Source organism: Rhincodon typus, chromosome 16 (genome assembly GCF_021869965.1).
Source record: "Rhincodon typus isolate 14 chromosome 16, sRhiTyp1.1, whole genome shotgun sequence".
Taxonomy (NCBI): Eukaryota; Metazoa; Chordata; class Chondrichthyes; order Orectolobiformes; family Rhincodontidae; genus Rhincodon; species Rhincodon typus.
Window position 1 is genome coordinate 17,331,512 of NC_063347.1, and position 20,178 is coordinate 17,351,689.

The 20,178-nt window shown below is 39.1% G+C and overlaps 1 protein-coding gene across 4 annotated transcripts in view; it reads left to right on the top strand.

Moving 5' to 3' along the window:
* The window catches only part of pbrm1 (polybromo 1), an 80,057-nt gene that overhangs the window by 21,966 nt on the left and 37,913 nt on the right, over nt 1–20,178 (top strand). For 2 of the 4 annotated variants that reach the window (XM_048606155.1, XM_048606158.1), the window contains exons 11-18: nt 1,270–1,411; nt 1,499–1,596; nt 9,666–10,011; nt 10,753–10,855; nt 11,559–12,201; nt 16,428–16,648; nt 17,660–17,851; nt 19,963–20,120. In XM_048606155.1, the coding sequence (XP_048462112.1) occupies nt 1,270–1,411; nt 1,499–1,596; nt 9,666–10,011; nt 10,753–10,855; nt 11,559–12,201; nt 16,428–16,648; nt 17,660–17,851; nt 19,963–20,120 (1,903 nt within the window). The remainder of the gene's footprint in view (nt 1–1,269; nt 1,412–1,498; nt 1,597–9,665; nt 10,012–10,752; nt 10,856–11,558; nt 12,202–16,427; nt 16,649–17,659; nt 17,852–19,962; nt 20,121–20,178) is intronic. The other 2 variants (XM_048606156.1, XM_048606157.1) reach the window with 2 other exon arrangements.

The window sequence follows — 20,178 nt, forward strand, 5'->3', positions numbered from 1 at the left end:
CTCCCCACCTACACTCACCTTTACTGGCTCCATCCCCGCCTCTTCGACCTGTTTGTTTCCTCTCCACCTATCCTCTCCTCTATCCATCTTCTATCCGCCTCGCACTCTCTCCCTTTTTATTTCAGAACCCCCTTCCCCTCCCCCTTTTCTGATGAAGGGTCTAGGCCCGAAACGTCAGCCTTTCTGCTCCTATGATGCTGCTTGGCCTGCTGTGTTCATCCAGTCCTGCACCTTGTTGTCTTGGATTCTCCAGCATCTGCAGTTCCTACTATCTTTGACCCATTGTCACTGGGTCAAAATCCTGGAATTCCCTTCATAATGGCATGTGGATCAACCCACAGCAGAGGGGAAGTGCTGGCCAGACTTGATCGTAAGGAGAACCTAGCAGGGAAAATGGTAGAGGAGCATTGGCAGGAATTTCTGGGGATAATTCGGGAGGCTCAGCAGAAATTCATCCCAAGGAAGACGAAATGTACTAAGGGGAAGGTGAAGCAACCGTGGCAGACAAGAGAAGTCAGTGACAGTATAAAAGCAAAGAAAAAGCGTACAATGTGGTGAAGATTAGTGGGAAGCCAAAGGATTGTGAAGCCTTGAAAAACCAGCAGAGGAAAATTAAGATAGCAATAAGCAAGGAAGAAGTTGAAATGTGAGGGTGAGCTTGCTGGTAATATGAAAGAAGATTGCAAGAGTTTTTACGATATATATTAAAAGGTAAAAGAGCAGCAAAAATGGACATTAGACTGCTGGAAAATGAGGCTGGAGAAGTAAGAATGGGGAACAAAGAAATGGCAAAGGAACTGAATAGGTACTTTGCATCAGTCTTCATAGTGGAAGACATCAGTAGCATTCCACAACTTCAAGAGAGTCGGGGTAGAACGTAAAGGCTGTTACTAAGGAGAAGGTACTGGGGAAGCTGAAAGGTGGATAAATCACCCAGACTGGATAGACTTGTAATTGTAAATAATTTAAAACCCAGAATCTAAATCTAAACGCATTTATTACTGTTGCTTGCTGTATCATATTCTTTATAATAGAATTTGTGGTGAGATTGCATTGTGTATATATCTACTGAAATTCTCTATGCATTGCAGATTATAGTTTTCACTTAAATGAAAAAAAGACAAATCTGATGAGTGTAACAAAGCTTCATGTTTACCAATGATTTTGGAAACTAAGATTCCTCAGGATACTGAAGAGAAATGTCACTATTATAACGTGGAATTTTACATGTATAGTAAATCTGGTATTAAATTTTATTCTTTTAATTAGACAAAAATTGAAGAGCAATGAATTTGAAAATCTGGACCAGATGGAAGCTGATATGAACCTGATGTTTGAAAATGCCAAACGCTATAATATTCCTAATTCTGCAATCTTTAAACGAGTGCTGAAGTTACAGCAAATCATGCAGGTATAAAAATAGTAGTATGATGTGTTTTAATATTTATATATTCTGTAAATTTTATCTGAGGTACTTTATTGAGAATTGTTCCTTCAGGCAAAGAAAAAGGAGCTGGCTAGAAGAGAGTATACTGAAGATGGTGACAGTATGGTATCTTCCGTAACATCTGATACAGGCAGTGCGAAGAGAAAGAGGTAAGACATAAAAATTTTATAGCAATAAAATATTTAAAATAGAAAAATTTTATAAATCTAATGTTTCGGCTATGGAAAAGGCTGACCATTGTTACAAATTGTTCACAACTTGTTATCTATGCTTTGTATAGTTGAAAACTGAAGAATACAACGTGCATTGAACCCCTTCTATCCTAAACCTACAGATCTTAGAGTAAAATTTTAAAACAATAGAATAAAATGGTCTCCTTCTCTGTCACAATGATCATAACTCCATACCTTTTATTTCGATAGTCCTCCAATCTTTCACTACCCTGTTATACGAAAAACATAGTTAAACTGGAAAGTGTACAAAGAAAATTTACAAGGATGTTGTCAGGACTAGTGGGCCTGAATTATAGGGAGAGGTTGGCCAGGATCAGACTTTATTCCTTGGAACGTAGGAGAATGAGGGGTGAACTTATTGAGGTGTATAAAATTATGAGGGGCATAGATAGGATGAATGCATAAGTCTTTTTCCCAGGGATTGGGAATTGAAAACTAGAGGGCATTCGTTTAAGGTGAGAGGGGATAGATTTAAGAAGGGCCTGAGGGGCAACTTCTTCACGCAGAGAGTGGTATGCATATGGAATGTGCTGCCGGAGAAAAAACATTTGCAAATAGAATCCCTACAGTGTGGAAACAGGCCCTTCGGCCCAACAAGTTCACACTGACCTTCAGACATCCCACCCAGACCCATGCCCCTGTAACCCACCTCATCTACAAATCCCTGAACACTATGGGCAATTTAGCACAGCTAATCCACTTCATCTGCACATCTTTGGATTGTGGGAGGAAACTGGAGCACCCGGAGGAAACCCACGCAGACACGGGGAGAATGTGCAAACTCCACATAGACAGTCGCCCGAGGGTTGGAATTGAACCTGGGTCCCTGGTGCTGTGAGGCAGCAGTGCTAACCACTGAGCCACCATGCCACTCTGAAAAAAAATTTTGGATAGGTACATGGATGAGAAGGGCATGGATGATATGGGCCAAATGCGGGCAATTGAAAGGAGCTGAGAGGGCACCGTGGTCAGCATGGACCAGTTTGAGCCAAAGGCCTGTTTCCATCCTGTATTACTCTGTGACTTTATGACTCTAAATTCTGTTTATTTTCTCATGTCGTGACATTATATGATTTGAATAGATTTCTTTACTGTTATAATAAAAAAAAACATTCTTGATGGCTTTGAGTGTTCCAAAAGCTCTGACTCTTGAGATATTGGAGCCCAGTTTGTGCATGATATATAGTGCCATTTTTATATTTGTCATAATATTAGAATTTGATCAGTTTATGTTTATTACATCCCAATGTTGTAAATGTCAAAATTACAAAATATTGATTTAATATTAATAATTTTGTTTCAATATATTTGAAATTGTCAAAATTTCCTGTCAATAAAATCGTAGAATCCCTACAGTGCAGAAGGAGACCATTGAGCCCATCGAGTCTGCACCAACTCTCTGAAGACCATCCCACTCACACCCACCCCACCAGCTTATCCTCACTTTTACCGTGGCTAATCTACCTAGTCTTTACATCCCTGGATACTACAGGGCAATTAAGCATGGCCAATCCACTTATCTGCACACGTTCTGACTATGGGAGGAAACCGGAGCACCCAGTGGCATGTGCAAACTCCACACACAGTCACCCAAGGCCAGAATCGAACCCAAGTCCCTGGCACTGTGAAGTAGCAGTGCTAACCACTGTGCCACCATGCTGCCCAAAAATGTTTCATGAAGTGTAGGATGTCATGGACACTTCACACGTGTCCATAAAGTGTCAGCAGCTGCAAAACTTGAGCTCCAGATTTTAGATCTCCAGCAACTGCTAGAAACATTGTAGTGCATTCATAATGCTGAGAACTATGTGGATGCTATGTTTGGAGAGGTGCAGGATAGAAGCGTGTGAGTAGAGATGAGAACGGTGACCGCCAGACAGTCTCGGAAGATTAGACAGGGTAGTGTAGGAGTTCCCTGAGTCCATCTTTCTCACTCTAACTGGTTTTCTACTTGGATATTGCTGAAGGTGATGGTTCCTCATTGGAATGCAGCCAGAGCCACATTAGTGGTACCGTAGGTAGCTCAACTGCAGAGGAGGGAAGGAGCAAGAGTGGAAGAGCAATTTCAGAGGAGTAAATGTGGTCATAGATGTTACTCCTAGATAGAGTATGGTCTCCCTAATGCTAGAATCAAGGATGTTACCAGTTATCTCTGAGTTGCACTCAGTCCATAGGCTAATGTGGACAGAAAGCGGAACATTTAGCTGCAGTGTGTGTGCAGGAGGGAGGAGCTTAGATTTCAGAGGCACTGGGATTACTCCTGGGATAGGCGAGACCTGTTCAAGGAGGACAGGTTGCACCTAATCAGGATCGTGACTAATATCTTCACAAGCAGATTTGCAAATGCTATTGTTGAGGATTTAAACTATCTTAGTCAGGGGATAGAAACCTGAAAGGGAATTCTTACAGGGAAGAAAGAAAGCTAATAATGGTCAGAAGAAAAGAAGCTAGCAAAATTATAAGGCTCAAGAAATATTGGCCAGCATAAAATAGGCAAAAAATGTTAAAAATGCAAAATTCAAGGCAATCTATCTGAATGCACAAAACATTTGCAACATGGTAAATTAATTGATCACACAAGTAAAAGTTAATGGGACGGGATCTTACTTTAGAAGTTTTGATCTAATTGCTATAATGGCAATGTGACTGCAGAGTGACCGAGACTGGCAGCTGAAATTACAGAGAGTTGTGAACACAACCCAGTCGATCACGCAAAACAGCCTCCCATCCTTTGACTTTGTCTGTACTTCGCGCTGCAGTGGAAAAGCAACCAACATAACCAAAGACCCTACGCACCCTGTTCCGTCAGGCAGAAGATCTAAAAGTTTGTATACACATATGAACAGATTCAAGAACAGCTTCTTCTCCACTGTTGTCAGACTTTAGAATGATTCTCTTTAATGCTAATGTTGATCTCTCTCTGCACCTCCTTGGCAGCTGTAACATTGTATCCTGTACTCTGTTACCCAGATGCACTTGTATAGTACGATGTGCCCATACAGCATATAAGACAACACTTTTCACTGTACCTCGGTACACATCAAATCAAATCAAAACATGCAAGTTTATTTGACATTTATGAATAGGCAAAATGGAAAAAGCAGTGGCATAGTGCTATTATCAAAAGATGAGATCAGTATGTTCATAGGAGAGGATCTTAGATTAGATGATCAAGGTGTAAAATTAGTTTGGACAGAGCTTAGAAACAGTATGGTGCTGCAAAGGTTGGGAGAAAATATTCATAGACCACAGACAGTAATGGTGATATAGGGTAGATGCACATGTGACAAAAGTAATACAATAATCATGGGAAACTTCAATGTACATCCAGGTTTGGGTAAACTAATTAGAATTAATAGTATAGATGACAAATTCCTGGAATGTATACAAGATGGTTTTTGAGAACCCTATCTTGAGGAACCAAATACTGCACCGGCTTTTTGGATCTGGTATTGTGCAATGGAAAAGGGTTAATTAATAATCCTATTGTAAAAGACCTCTTATGAATTTTGTATCCGATTGGCTAGCTCTTCCTGGATCCCATGTGACTTAAACTCACTAAAAGACTTGTGCCTTGGAGATGATGGACAGGCTTTGGAGAGTCAGTAAATGAGTTATTCGCTGCAGTATTCCTAACTTCTGAGCTGGTCCTGTCGTCACTGTGTTTACATGGCGAGTCCAGTTGAGTTTCTGGTCAATAGTAAGCCCGAGGACGTTGGTAATGGGGGATTCAGTGATGGTAACACCAATGAATGTCAAGCATCAGAGCAAGGGGGCCCATCTTCACAGTCTGTATCAGTGCTTGGATATGGAGACTAAAGGTAATATCTTCAAGCTTGCTAATGACACAAAACCAGGTGGGAATGTAAGTTATGTGTGGTAAGCAAAGAGGCTTCAAGGGGAATTAAACTGGTTAAGTGAATGGGCTAGAACATGGCTGATGGAATATAATATAGAAAAATGTGAATTTATTCACTTTGTTCGGGAAATAGAAATGTAAGAGTATAGGAGCTAATTACTGCAGATGCTGGAATCTGTACTGAAAACAACGTATGCTGAAGATCACAGCGAGTCAAACAGCATCCATAGAGAGAGAGTAAGCTAACGTTTCAAGTCTGGATGAAGAGCCACCTAGACTTGAAATGTTAGCTTGCTCTCTCTCCATGGATGCTGTCTGACCAGCTGTGATCTCCAGCATTTCTTATTTTCATGTAACAGTATGTCTGAAGGCAACTTTGGTGCAACAAGCAATTGGGAGAGTAGATTGTATGTTTTCCATTTATTTTTAATGGGTTTGAACATAGGAGTAAAGATGTCTTCTTGCAATTATATGGAGCATTGGTGAGGCTGCAGCTGAGTATTTTGTATGATTTTGGTCTCTTTATCTAAGGAAAGATTTAGTACTGTTAAACAGAGTCAGAAATACAGTTTTATTTCACTGAATATCCATACATTTAATCTTGGAAAATTTGTGAATCTAAAAAGTAAAATGAAACCAGCTAAATAACCTTGCCTGACATTTACAGCATTTGCCTTTCACTAAGAAATGTACAGGTTAGAAAATCACGTATGAAATCTATTGAGATTTGTCTACACCTTGAAATTGAATGCAATGCTGTAAGTATCACAGGGATCTGGCCATGAGTTATTGATGAATGAAAGTGGGAACACAAGAAATAGGAGGAAGTGTAGGCCATTCAGCCCACGAGCTGCTCTGCTATTCAGCTAGAAAATAGCTGATCTTCTGCCTCATCAGTCACCTACTGTCTCCCCGGTGTTTGTCCACAAGTCATGAGTGTGATAAAATGCTCTCCATTCTCCTGGATGAGTGCATTTTCAATAACACTTGGGCAACTTGACACCACCCAGGACAAAGAAGTCCACTTGCTTGGCAAACTGTTCACCATGTTCCACATTCATTCACTTCAACACCAATGCGCAGTGGCAGCATTGTTAACATCTACGTGGTGCACTCTAGTAACTCACTATAGCTGTTCCAGCAGCACCTTCCAAGCCTGCAACTACTGCCATCCAGAAGGACAAGGGCTGTAGACGAATAGGAACACAGTTTCCTCTCCAAGCCACATGCCATTCTGACTTGGAACTCTATTGCTGTTCCTTCACTGTCACTGGAATTCCCTTCCTAACAACACTGTGGGTGTACCCACACGGCCTAAGAACTGCAGCAGTTCCAGAAAGCAGCTCATAAGCACTGTCTCAAGGAAAATTAGGGAAGGGAAGTAAATGTTGGCTTAGGCAACAACACCCACATCCTATGAATGAACAAAAAGATTTTTTTAATTAATTCTGGGACATGCGCATCCCTAGCTGGGCCAGCATTTATTGCTCAGCCTTAGTTGACCTTTAGAAGGTGGTGGTGAGCTGACTTCTTCAATCGCTGTTGTTCATGTGCTAAAGGAAGACTCAAAATGTTAATAGGGAGGGAATTCCAGGTTTTTAACCCAACAACAGTGAAGGAACAGTATATTTTCAAGTCAGAATGGTGGAAACTTGGATGGAAACTTTCCGGTAGTAGTGTTACCTTGTATCTACTGACCTTGTCTTTCCAGATGGTGGTAGTCGTGGGTTTGGAAGATGCTGTCCAACAATCTTTGGTGAATTTCTATGGTGCATCTTGTAGATGATACACTGTGCTACTACCGAGCATCAGTGGTGGTGAAATTGGATGTTTGTGGATGTGTTGCCAGTTAGGCAGGTTACTTTGACCTGGATGATGTCAAGTTTCTTGAATGTTTTGGAATTGCACTCATCAGGCAAGTTGGGAGTAGTCCCCACTCCTCACTTGTGTCTTGTAGATGGTGGGCAGACTTTGACGAGTAGGAGGTAAGTTGCACACTGCAATATTCATAGCCACTGATCTCCCCCTGTGCCACTGTACTTATATGGCTAGGACAGTTCACTTTCTGGTCAGTGGTAACCTGCAGGATGTTAATAGTGAGGGATTCAGTAATGGTAACACCACTGAATGTCAAAATTATATTTTCTCTTATTGGAGAAGGTAATCAACTGGCATTTGTGTGACATGCGTGTTAATTACCACTCATCCACCCAGGCTTAGAAATTGTCCAGGTCTTGCTGTATTATCTGAGAAGTCACAAATGGTGCTGAACATTATACAGTCACTGGCAAGCATTTCCACTTCTGACCTTATGATGGAGGGAAGGTCATTAATGATGCAGCTGAAGATGGTTGGGTTAGGGACACTACTCCGAGGAACTCCTGCAAAAATGTCTAAGAACTGAGCTAACCTCCAACAACCACAACCATTTTTCTTTGTGTGAGGTATGACTCCAACCAGCAGAGATTTTTCCCTGATTCCGTTTGATTCCAGTTTTGCTAGGGAATCTTGATGCCACATTCAAGGACAGTCACTGTCTGGAATTCAGCTCTTTTATCCATGTTTCGAACCAAAACTGAATTGAGGTCAGGAGCTGAGTGACCCTGGCAGAACTCAAACCAGGCCTCCATGCTGAACAAATGTTGCTTGATTGCATTGTTGATGACCCGTTCCATCACTTTGATGTTTGAAAGTACACTGATGGAGTGGTAACTGCCATTTTGGATCTGTCCTGCTTTATGTACAAGACATACCTGGGCAATATTCCAAATTGTCAGGTAGATGACACTGTTGTAGCTGGACTGAAACAGCTTGGCTAGGGATGTGGAAAATTCTGGAGCCCAAGTCTTCAGTACTATAGCGGAATGTTGTCAGGGCCCATAGTTTTTGCAGTATGTACTGTCTCCAGTTGTTTCCTGGAGTGAATCAAATTGGTTGAAGAGTAGCATCTATGATGCTAGCAACCTTTGGAGGAAGCCAAAGGTATAGCAGATATTACTTTATTCACAATATTATTATGCAGATATAAAAATATATATTTTTGTAGGATCAGGGGAGTAGTGTAAGGCAGCCTCAGATGTAAATAGTCATTTAAAATGTGTATAAAACACAGCCAAATACATTGGACCATTGAATAATTTCTGTATTCACTAAACCTATTAATGGATGTGTACATTGTGCCTTGCAATTTGCCCTCAGTAAGCAAAGGCCTTAACTTCTCATTTAAGATAATATAAATGATTTCTCTACAAGGATATAAAATTATTTTGACTTATCTGTGCGATTTGGGGGCTGTTGGCAAGTCCAGCATTGGCTGCGCATCCTTAACTACCTTTGACAAGGCATGTGAACTTAAAGGACACTGAAAAACACTGCAGAATATATTGTCATGAAAGAGCTTATGAATCTGCCATTGCAAAAAATGTTAGTTCTTTTACAATAGCTTTCTTGCTCATGTCTTATCATGTGTCCACACAGATTATATAAAAACTTATGTGATAGTCCTTTCTGCTACATGTTAGAAAAATGTTTGAAGTCCAGAATTAGCAACAGAATCCAGAAGGATATCAATCTGTCTGACCACAGTGGAATCTAGCATGCTGGAAGTCACGTTGAGTATCCCAAAATAGGAGACTTATAATGGTAACTTCAAAGTGGGCTAACAAAAGTAATTTGCCCACCATGTACCACTGTACTGTTTTCAGTTGGACTGTTGATACCCTGATATACTTTCACGTGTAGTGCAACTCCACAGCAGGGTAGTAAGGACAGTAAGTCACAGCCTTGACATGCATCTTTCTTGATTCTGAAAGCAGGTGGTAAAGCTATTTATTCTGTTGACTGCTGCTATTCTATAGTTAAAAAGGAATTTTAGAAACTTTGTTCACCTTGTATTTGACCTTTGTAAAATGACCTTAATATATGATTATTTTGATTACAATTCTGAAAATAATAAATGTTAGGCAGAGAACAAGTTTGTTGCAAACTAAAAGGTAGAAATTGTGTTCTCCTGCAATGAAAATTAATGGCTTCATTTTGGTGCAGAATGGAAAACAGAAATGCCCTGAATTTTCTTGGTTTTGTATTTTGTTCCCTTTTTTTTGTTTTTACTGCTTTATTTTTGAAGACTCATGATTAAGTATACACACAGATTTTTAAATTCCAGCATAAAGAAGCTAGAAAAGAATAGAAGGAAAACGGAATCCCAATTAAAACACAGACTGAAAGTACTATACAATACAATTGTCGAATCCTGTGATCCGACAACGGGACGAAGATACTGTGAGCTATTTTTGGTTAAGCCATCAAAGAAAGACTATCCAGATTACTATAAAGTCATCCTGGAGCCTATTGACCTGAAGATGCTCGAACATAACATACGCAGTGAAAAATACACAAGTGAGGAAGCATTTATAGATGACTTAAAATTAATGTTTCGAAACGCAAGACACTATAATGAAGAAGGCTCACAGGTATGTATGCTAATTACAATAATACTCTGAATCTCAACTTCTGAATTATAAGACAAATCCTCGTCAGTTCAAGTAAAAACAATAAATGCTATGCATGATTAACCATGTACTGTTAATCAGGATATAATCACAGATCTTCACAAAGTAAAGGACTGTAGAACAATTGATTCATGATTAAAAGTGAGCTGTATTATTCTACCATCTTCCCCATTGTGCTGCTAGACTAAGAATTTGCATTTACGGTTTGTCGTGGAGTGAGTCCGACCTCAGCATTAATTTTCTGCAAAAGATGCAAATTCTCCAAGTCAGACCATGTTTTGTCATGTACCTCTTCGTGATTGGTTATAGAACAACATGCATGAAGACTCTAGAGTAGATTCCCAGATTATCTACCTTGGTTAAGAAATATGATTCAAAGCTTTAAAAGAACTGCCAAGCAAGAAGAAGGAAACAGTTTTTAGATAAAATGAAGGAAATGTTTAAAAAGTAAACTAAGAACTGGAACAGTTGTAGCAATCTTCTTGTTCATTGGTATGTATATATATATGCATATAAAGAGAGAATGATATGGATTGTAGAAAATTAATTTGTTGTTTTTGTGCTGACACTTCTAATGTGCTTTAAATGATCGTTACAAAAATGAAATATTTCATTTGACAATAGTCATTCCTGAAGCATCTTTGTGTCTTAATATAATTTCAATATAAGTCAGTTAATAATAGCTGTTGAATTATTGCACAGGTATACAATGATGCCAACATTCTGGAGAAAATTCTGAAAGAAAAACGGAAAGAGTTAGGTCCTTTACTTGATGATGATACCACTTCACCTAAGTTGAAACTAAGTAAGTTGTTTAAAATTAACCTAGCTGCCCCCGTGGTTAACTTTCATTCTCAGTTTATTAATGCTAAAAAACAAAAGTTCAGTCTTTATGAATATGAGAATATACTGTTGTACAGCTTTTTATTGTTTGGTGTCTTGTGCTTTCCCACCCTCACAGGGTGCGTACTATTTATGCTTTTGCCTTTTAAATAATACAAATTATTCATTTCTGCCAAAAACATTAATGTCCCTCAATAGTGAGAAACGTAGTCAACATTAGTCATATTTGCTTACTTGACAGCACTGATTAGTAGAAAATATAAACCATCATAATGAAAGGTGGAGAAATAGAGCAATTTCTTGGCCTGGCCAGCTAAGGGACAGTTTAAGATTTAATTTAATGTTCTTCCTGTTTTCTGTCTGAGTATGATGTTTTCAAGCAAACCAAGGTACTAAATTGTTATGTAAGCAAAGTGCGCAAGGTATGCAGACACTAGTCTCCCTGTAATACCTTAATCAAGAAATTAAACTTGATCGCTAATTGCTGTTCTTTAGGAAAGACGAATATTATTCATAACTAGCCACATATATACTATTGTAGATGGTCAGTGAAGTAGTTGCCTAATTGCTGCAAATAGACTGCCAATTATTCAAATAATTATTTTGAGCTAGAGTGTTATTCCCTATGAAGTAGGCATTGAACATTTTTTGACTTTTGTTTTCAGGCAGGAAGAGTGGTATTTCCCCTAAAAAATCCAAGTACTTGACCCCACTACAACAAAAATTAAATGAGTTATATGAAGCTGTTAAAAACTACACAGACAACAGGGGTCGAAGATTGAGTGCCATCTTTCTCAGACTACCTACTCGATCAGAACTCCCGGATTATTATCTGACAATTAAAAAACCAATTGATATGGAGAAAGTGAAAAGTCACATGATGTCTAATAAGTACCAAGATGTTGATTCATTGGTTGATGAATTTGTTTTGATGTTTAATAATGCTTGCACTTACAATGAACCAGAATCTCTTATTTATAAAGATGCACTTGTTCTTCACAAAGTCCTTCTAGAAGCTAAAAAAGAGTTGGATGGAGATGATGATGCACACATTCCCAATGTAAAGTTACTCATACAGGAGTTGATACACAACCTGTTTGTCTCCGTTCTTAGTCATCAGGATGATGAAGGACGTTGTTATAGTGACTCTTTAGCAGAGATTCCAGCCACTGATCCAAGTATCCCTAACAAGCCACCTTTGACCTTTGATATTATTAGGAAAAATATTGAAACTAATCGGTATGGAAGACTTGATGTTTTTCAGGAGCACATGTTTGAGGTATTAGAAAGAGCAAGACGGTTAAACAGGTGAGCACATAGGAAAACACAGACTTTAAATTTCTTTTGATTAACCCTCCACCAGTAGCACTAGTTTCTAAATATATTCTAATGGCATAGATGTGTACCATTATTTGATTCCATTTCTAGAAAATGTGCTCTGTGGAATAGAATTGTAAGAAACATCAAGTGTTAAGTATATTGTTAATTTACATTGTCTTTGCCATTATTAATAAACCCCATCCTAAAATAGCAATGAAAGTAAGTGCAATTTATGCTAATTAAGGTGAAGAATGCTAGTACAGGGAAAGGTTTCACATTTGGGTATCTTGGTTTGTTATCCGCAAGCTCCCTGAAAGTGGCAGTACGCATGAATAAGGTGGTAAAGAAGGCATATAGCATGGTTGCCTTCATCAGTCAGGGCATTGAGTATAAAAGTTGTCAAGTCATGTAGCAGCTGTATAAGACTTTAGTTAGGCCACATTTGGAGTATTGTGTGTGCAAATCTGGTCCCCACACTACAGGAAGGCTGTGAATGCTTTGGAGAGTGTGTGAAAGAGGTTTATTAGGATGTTCCCTGGATTGGAGTGTATTAGCTATATTGTGGTTGGTTGGCTCACTGAGCTGATTCGTTGTTCCACAAACGTTTCATTACCCTCTTGGGTAACATCATCAGTGCAGCCTCCGATGAAGCGCCGTATTAGCTATAGGGAGAGGTTGGACAAACATCAGTTGTTTTTGCGAGAGCTTCTAAGGCTCAGGGCAACCTGACAGAAGCATATAAAATTGAGAGGTATGGATAAGGTCAAAGTCTTTTTCTCAAATCTTTGTCAAGTACTAGGGGGAATAGAACAAAAAACAGTTAAGCACAGGTACTGGCCCTTCGGCTCACCATGACTGCGCAAACACATGATGCCTTTCCAAGCTAAAAAACCTTTGGCCTCTACCCAGTACATATCCCTCTATTCCCTGCCTATTCATATATCTGTCAAGGTGCCTTTTAAACATTACTATTGTATCCGCCTCCAGTACCACCTCTGGCAGCAGATTCCAGGCACTTACCACGCTCTGTGTAAACAAACTTGCCTGTCACATCTCCTTTCAACTTTCCCCCTTTTACCTTAAACTCATGACCCATAGCAATTGATATTTCTTCCCTGGAAAAAGATTTTAACTATCCATTCTATCCATGCCTCGCTTAATTTGTAAAGTTCTATCCAGTTGCTTCTAATCTCTGACATTCAAATGAAAACAAATCAAGTTTGTCCAATCTTTCTGCATAGCTAATACTCTCCAGACCAGGTAACTTCCTGGTAAACTATCTCTATACCCTCTCCAAAGCCTCCAAATCCTTCTAGTAGTGTGGCAACCAGAACTGTATGTAATATTCCAAATGTGGCTAAAGTTTTGATACAACTGGAACATGACTTGCCAGTATTTATACTCTGTGCCCTGACCGATAAGGGGCAAGCATGCCATATGTCTTCTTGACCATCTCGTCCACATATGTTCCCACTGTCAGGGAACTGTGGACCTGTACACCTAAATACATCTGTATGTTGATGCTGCTAAGTGTTCTGCCATTTACTGTCTAGGTTTAACGTGAGAGGGGAAAAGTTTAAGGGAGATGTGAAGGAATGTTGTTGACACAGAGGGTGGTAATTATTGACACAGATGAGAGGCAATGGCCTAGTGGTATTGTCGGTGGACTGTTAATCCAGAGATCCAGATAATGTTCTGGGGACCCGGGTTCGAATAACGCAACGGCAGATGGTGGAATTTGAATTCAATAAATATCTGGAATTAAGAGTCTAATGATGACCATGAATCCATTGTCAATTGTCGATAAAACCCATCTGGTTCACTAAATATCCTTTAGGGGAGGAAACTGCCATCCTTACCTGGTCTGACCTACATGTGACTCCAGACCTACAGCATTGTGGTTGACTATTAACTGCCTTCTGGGGCAATTAGGGATGGGCAATAAATGCTGCCCAGCCAGTAACGCCCTCATCCCGTGAATGAATAAAGAAAAAAATATTGCCTGGAATGCACTGCCACAGGAGGTGGTAGAAGCAGATACTTTTGCAAAGTTTAAAAGGCATTTAGACAGACACATGAACAGGCAGGGAATAGTGGGATACAGACTAAATGCAGGTAGATGGGATTAGTTTAGAATGGCATCATGTTCGGTACATATGTGGTGAGTCAAAGGGCTTGTTCCTATGCTGTACTGATTTATGTTCAATAGGATACAGAGTATATCTAGATTCTCTACTGTTTTGGAGTAGATCTGTAGCTTGGGTTGTGGGTGTTGAGGTTGGTTGGCTCACCGAACTCGTTTGTTGTTCCGCAGACGTTTCGTTACCGTGCTTGGTAACATCCTCAGTGCAGCCTCTGATGAAGCGTCGGTGTGTTTTCCCGCCTGGTTTTTAAACTCTGGGGTCCGTTGCGATGGATTGCCTCACTTCCAGGTTTCCTCTGTAGGGGAATCACCACAAGACTTCTACGACCGCTGGGCATCAGAGTGGCACACAAGCCCACATCAACGCTACGACAACTGCTCACCCGAACTAAAGACCCACTCCCCGCCATGGACAGGACCAATGTCATCTACAAGATCCCCTGCAGAGACTGCGAGAAACACTACATCAGACAAACAGGAAGGAAACTAACAACAAGAGTACATGAACACCAACTGGCTACAAAAAGACACGACCAATACTCACTCATCTCAATCCACATGGACAAGGAGAACCACGACTTCGACTGGGACAACACCAAGATCCTGGGACAGGCTAGGCAGAGACAAGCATGAGAATTCCTGGAAGCATGGCACTCCACGAAGCATGCTATTAATAAACACATTGAACTCGACCCTACATACATTCCACTACGGAGGAAACCCGGAAGTGAGGCAATCCATCGCAACGGACCCCAGAGTTTGAAAACCAGGCAGGAAAACACACCGATGCTTCATCAGAGGCTGCACTGAGGATGTTACCAAGCACGGTAACGAAACGTCTGCGGAACAACAAACCAGCTCAGCGAGCCAACCAACCTAAATATCTAGATTATAAATAAGACAGCCATTGCCATATTAAAATGTAGCAGAAGAGAATCTGCTGTATTTCACAAACAAGATGTCCTTTGATTTCTGCCAGTAATCTACAGAGAACAGTCATATATTGTTTAGGTACTGGCCAAACAACCTGGAGTTTTGAGTTCAGACCCCACAATAACAAGTTGTGAAACTTAATTTCATAATCCTTGCAACTGGCTAGGAAACATGAATTCCCACTGGCTCGCAAATGTCCCTCAGAGAACTTGACACCACTACTTGGTGTGACAGGTTCCTTCATTAACTGTTGTTTTAATACACTCCTGAAATAATCTGAAATACTAGTTGAAGTAACCTAAAACACAAAGCAGTTGTAAAATCAATTAATACAAAATAAATGGGCCTGTCATCTACTCATTAAATATAGCCATAGCACTATCACTCAAATTTCAATCAACAATTGTTTTTGAATTGCCAATTCACACAAAAATTATATTGTTGACCATTTTGTACAAGAAACTGGGTTCAGAAACCCTTGAGTTGTTTTACCTTTGAAGTCCAGCAGTAAAGAAAGCTTCGGTATTGTTAGTTTAACATGAATTAAAATAGAACAGTAAATATATTTGTTAATCTGCCCAATTGCTACACGTGAGAATTAGAAATATGTGTGATGACCTGTATTCCACCCCCTGCCAAAAATTACTTCCAAACTTTCCAAAGTTAGTAGTTAAATGCATTGTGCAATGTGATACTCAGCCACGTGGATCAGGGAGATCCCAGGTTCAATTCTTGGTGATACTGATGTACCAATTTTGGACAGGCTAACAGCAAATGATGATTTACTTCTTGTTTGCTGTCTTAGAAAGGAATAATGTCAGTGTTCCCACTCCTACTTACTATACAGTGATCCATGTATATGTTGTGGATATTCAATAAGAAAAGATTCAGCCTTGGCCTTTTGTTGCCTCCCATTCTCCACGTACACAGCTGAATAATGTATTGATACTGTTTGGGCCCATGCATGAGTGAGTGATTTACAGGAAGGCAGATCACACCTTGAACTGATACCACATCATGTCACCATTTGCTGAAAAACGAAATGTAGAAAATTCAAATATAATAGTGGAAAGTGGAGGACAATGCACTAGATTGTGTAGCATGTATGATACTAACAAATATTTTGTGGCCTACTTAGAACTGATTCTGAAATATATGAAGATGCAGTGGAACTTCAGCATTTTTTCATTAAGATTCGTGATGAGCTCTGCAAAAATGGAGAGATTCTACTTTCACCAGCTCTGAGCTATACTATGAAACATTTGCAACATGACTTGGAAAAAGAAAAAAAGGAAAAATTGCCAAAAGAGATAGAGGAGGATAAACAGAAGAGAGAAGAGGAAAAAAAGGAATTATCAGGTACTATTTATTCATATTTTAGATTGAGATTTATTGTCTCATGCATATAAAAATACAGTGAAAAGTGTTTTTTCAGATGTTGTACACACAGTGTTGCCACACTCTGAACTTGTATAAGAAATTAATATTTAAAATGATAATATTGCTGACTAATCTTATAGCAAAGTAAGCTGCCTTTCAGGAATTAGATTAATATTGTCAAGAACATTTTTTTAAGAGATACACGATACAAATTCTTTCCAAAAGCAGCTAAACAATAGCAAACTATTTGTAAATGTCATCAATATACAAAAATGACATTGCGTCCTTTGACCTATTATCTATTTCTATTATGGTACATTGCATTTATTTGTACGTTAAAATGTCACTTACAAGGAAATATGGAAAAGAAAGCTGCAGAGGTATATTCATTTGAAAATCACACACATACTGTTCCAACTACAATTGCCAGTACTCTATTGAAAAATATTTGCATCTTTTGGTAACTTTCTTTTCCTTTTTTTGTAATATTGTAGGGGGCTGAAGCATTTTGGATCAGCTAATTACAAGTTTTCCTTTTTGTTTTGGGTTTCATATTTCCCTAACTTTTTGGCTGGAGTGTGTCTCAGTCGCTGCAAATTGCCTTCCAGTAACTTGCCCAAATGACCTTTCTCATATGTGACCCTTAACTGGGTGTCAGCAAACCCTCAAGTGTCCCACCAGATTCCAATCCTGTCCTTTCAGATGCTTCTTTTACCTGATCACTTAAGATCAGCTATTTCAGCTAAGATCAAGGATTGAATCTTTAGAATTTATTGTCAACATGATTCACTTACTCACTAAGCATTCAAGCAACTTAAAAAATGGCCTAAATTGTAACTCAACCTAGAATATTGCGATTAGGGGAACTGTCTTCTGTTGAAATGTAAAGAATTTGTATTTATAGAAAGCTGTAGAAGATCTGGTCTTTGCACTTTTGTATTTTTTGAACATGTTTTAATCACAAAACTAATTCAGTAGTCTAATACACAGAGTCTGAGAAAAATATGAGTGATGATCACTCAGGAAGCCATGGCACATATGGGATCCAGCGTACTTACAGCCAAGACTGCAGCTTTAAAGATAACATGTACCACGTTGGGGATTATGTGTACGTTGAACCAGCTGAACCAAACCTCCTCCCTCACATTGTCTGCATTGAACGACTCTGGGAGGATGACACCGGTAATGCATTCAGACTGAAATTTTTTTCTGAGGCCTAAATGTAAATATGAAAATACTTAAAATTTAATTCAGCTGTCTTAGAAATAATGAAATCATCCCTACATTCAGCCTTCACAAACATGAGCAGGCTATTTTCCAAACAGATTTCTTGTTTTTACTTTCTAAGTTGAGATTTGCTCTATTTAATTTGGAAGTTTCTTCTAGATAGTACCTCTCCGCTTAAGGCAAGATGTTCTCAGTAACTTTCAGCATCTGCTTCTGTGTGTCTTGCTGCAAGTGACTAACATCTAAATGAAAAACCTGTATGTTATTTTCTGATGATTCTTGACATCAGAATTGGACATGCCGAATTCAACAGTAGAATCGTTTGAGAGTACTGGTTTGTCGTAAAGACATCTTTGAAGTCCATGTCTTAACAGAGACTATCTGCCTCATCTAATCAGATCAGACAGCACCAGATCAATTGAAGGACCAAATTTGTCAGCTATTCTTAAGGAATTACCCAGAACAGGAGCACTAGCTGAGAGGTTTTCCGAAAGCAGAATAAATGTAACAATGTCACAAGAACTGGATATTGATACAATGGGTAGTACTCTTCTGAGGTTTGTAAAGTACAGAAAGTCTTACTCGATATTTAGTTGCCTTGTACCTGACCTGGGATTGTTTAGGATGACACTCAAATGCCTAAAATGTGTCTGTGTTACATTCTTGGCATTAATTCACTTTAATATGTACAACAATGAATAAAATACATGATTTAGATCCACTAGTGTTCATCATTTATATAAATGATGTGGCTGATAATATAGGAGGCATGGTTAATAATTTCACTGATGACACCAGAATTGGTGATATTGTGTACCATGAAGAAGGTTACCTAAGAATACAACAAAATCTTGTTCAACAGGACCAGTGGTCCAAGGAATGGCAGATGGAGTTTAATTCAGATAAATGCGAGGTGTTGCATTTTAGTAAGACAGACTAGGGCAGGACTTACATAGTTAATGGTAGGGTCATGGGGAATGTTGTCAGAGAGATCTCGGCAGGGGGGAAAGTGCATTGTTCCTTGAAAGTGGCATCATTGGTAAACAGGGTGGTGAAGAAGGCATTTGGCATGCTTGCCTTCATGAGTCACTGAGTACAGGTGTTGGACGTCACTTTACAGATGTACAAGATATTGGGAAGGCCACATTTGAAGTATTGCTTACGATTCTATTAGCCCTGCTATAGGAAGGATGTTATTAAACTGGAAAGGGTGCAAAAAAAAATTAAGGAGGATGTTACTGAGACTTTAATGTTTTAGTTGTAAGGAGAGGCTGGATAGTCTGGGACTTATTTCCCTGGAGTGTAGGTGGCTGAGGGGTGACCTGAGGTGGTGCGTATAAAGAATGAGCTGTGTGTGAAGTGGTGGAGGTGAGTACAATTACAACATTATGAGACATTTTTGACAGGTACACGAATAGGAAAGGTTTAGAGGGATATGTTTGAAATGCACCCAAATGGGACTAGTTTAGTGTAGGAAACCTGGTCAGCATAGACGAGTTGGGCGGAAGGGCCTGTTTCTCTGCTATATGACTGTATGACTCTATCAAAACATCAACTTTAATATAATCTGAAAGAACTGCTTTGGCTAAGTGTTAATGTGATAAACTTAAAAACTAACAAAATTCACTCCATGAGTTAAATGACTACAATGGCCTTTGTATTGTGTCAGGCTCTTCAAAAAGTCTATGTCCTAGTAATCTCTTGGATAATCAGTTCATTTATGTGATGGAGGTTGAATTGCATTCAGAGAAGAAGAGCTATTCCGTTAGTAGGCTAATGTTGGTCACAGTGCAATATCACCTAACCACTGCACCATCCAACTTGATTTTCTCTTTGTATAACCATGACACAATCAATAGTGGAACATTCATTCTTCACTTCTGAGCAGGAAACTAACATGGTCTTGTACAGCACATTATTGTTGTGCACATAACTACAAAGAGATTTTATGTTGTACCTTTAGCTGGAAAATTGCTACTAAAATCAATCTTCTACTTATCATATTCATATTTATCTAAATTCTTAAATAGGTGACTGAATTGTGTTGTGCACATTATATTTTGTAGGTGAGAAATGGCTGTATGGTTGCTGGTTTTATCGGCCAAATGAAACTTTCCACTTGGCCACACGGAAATTCCTTGAAAAGGAAGTTTTCAAAAGTGACTACTATAATAAAGTTCTGGTTAGCAAAATTCTAGGAAAATGTGTTGTAATGTTTGTAAAAGTAAGTATATGTTTTCTAATTACTCCATTACACCATTTACTGAAAAATGAACAAAAGA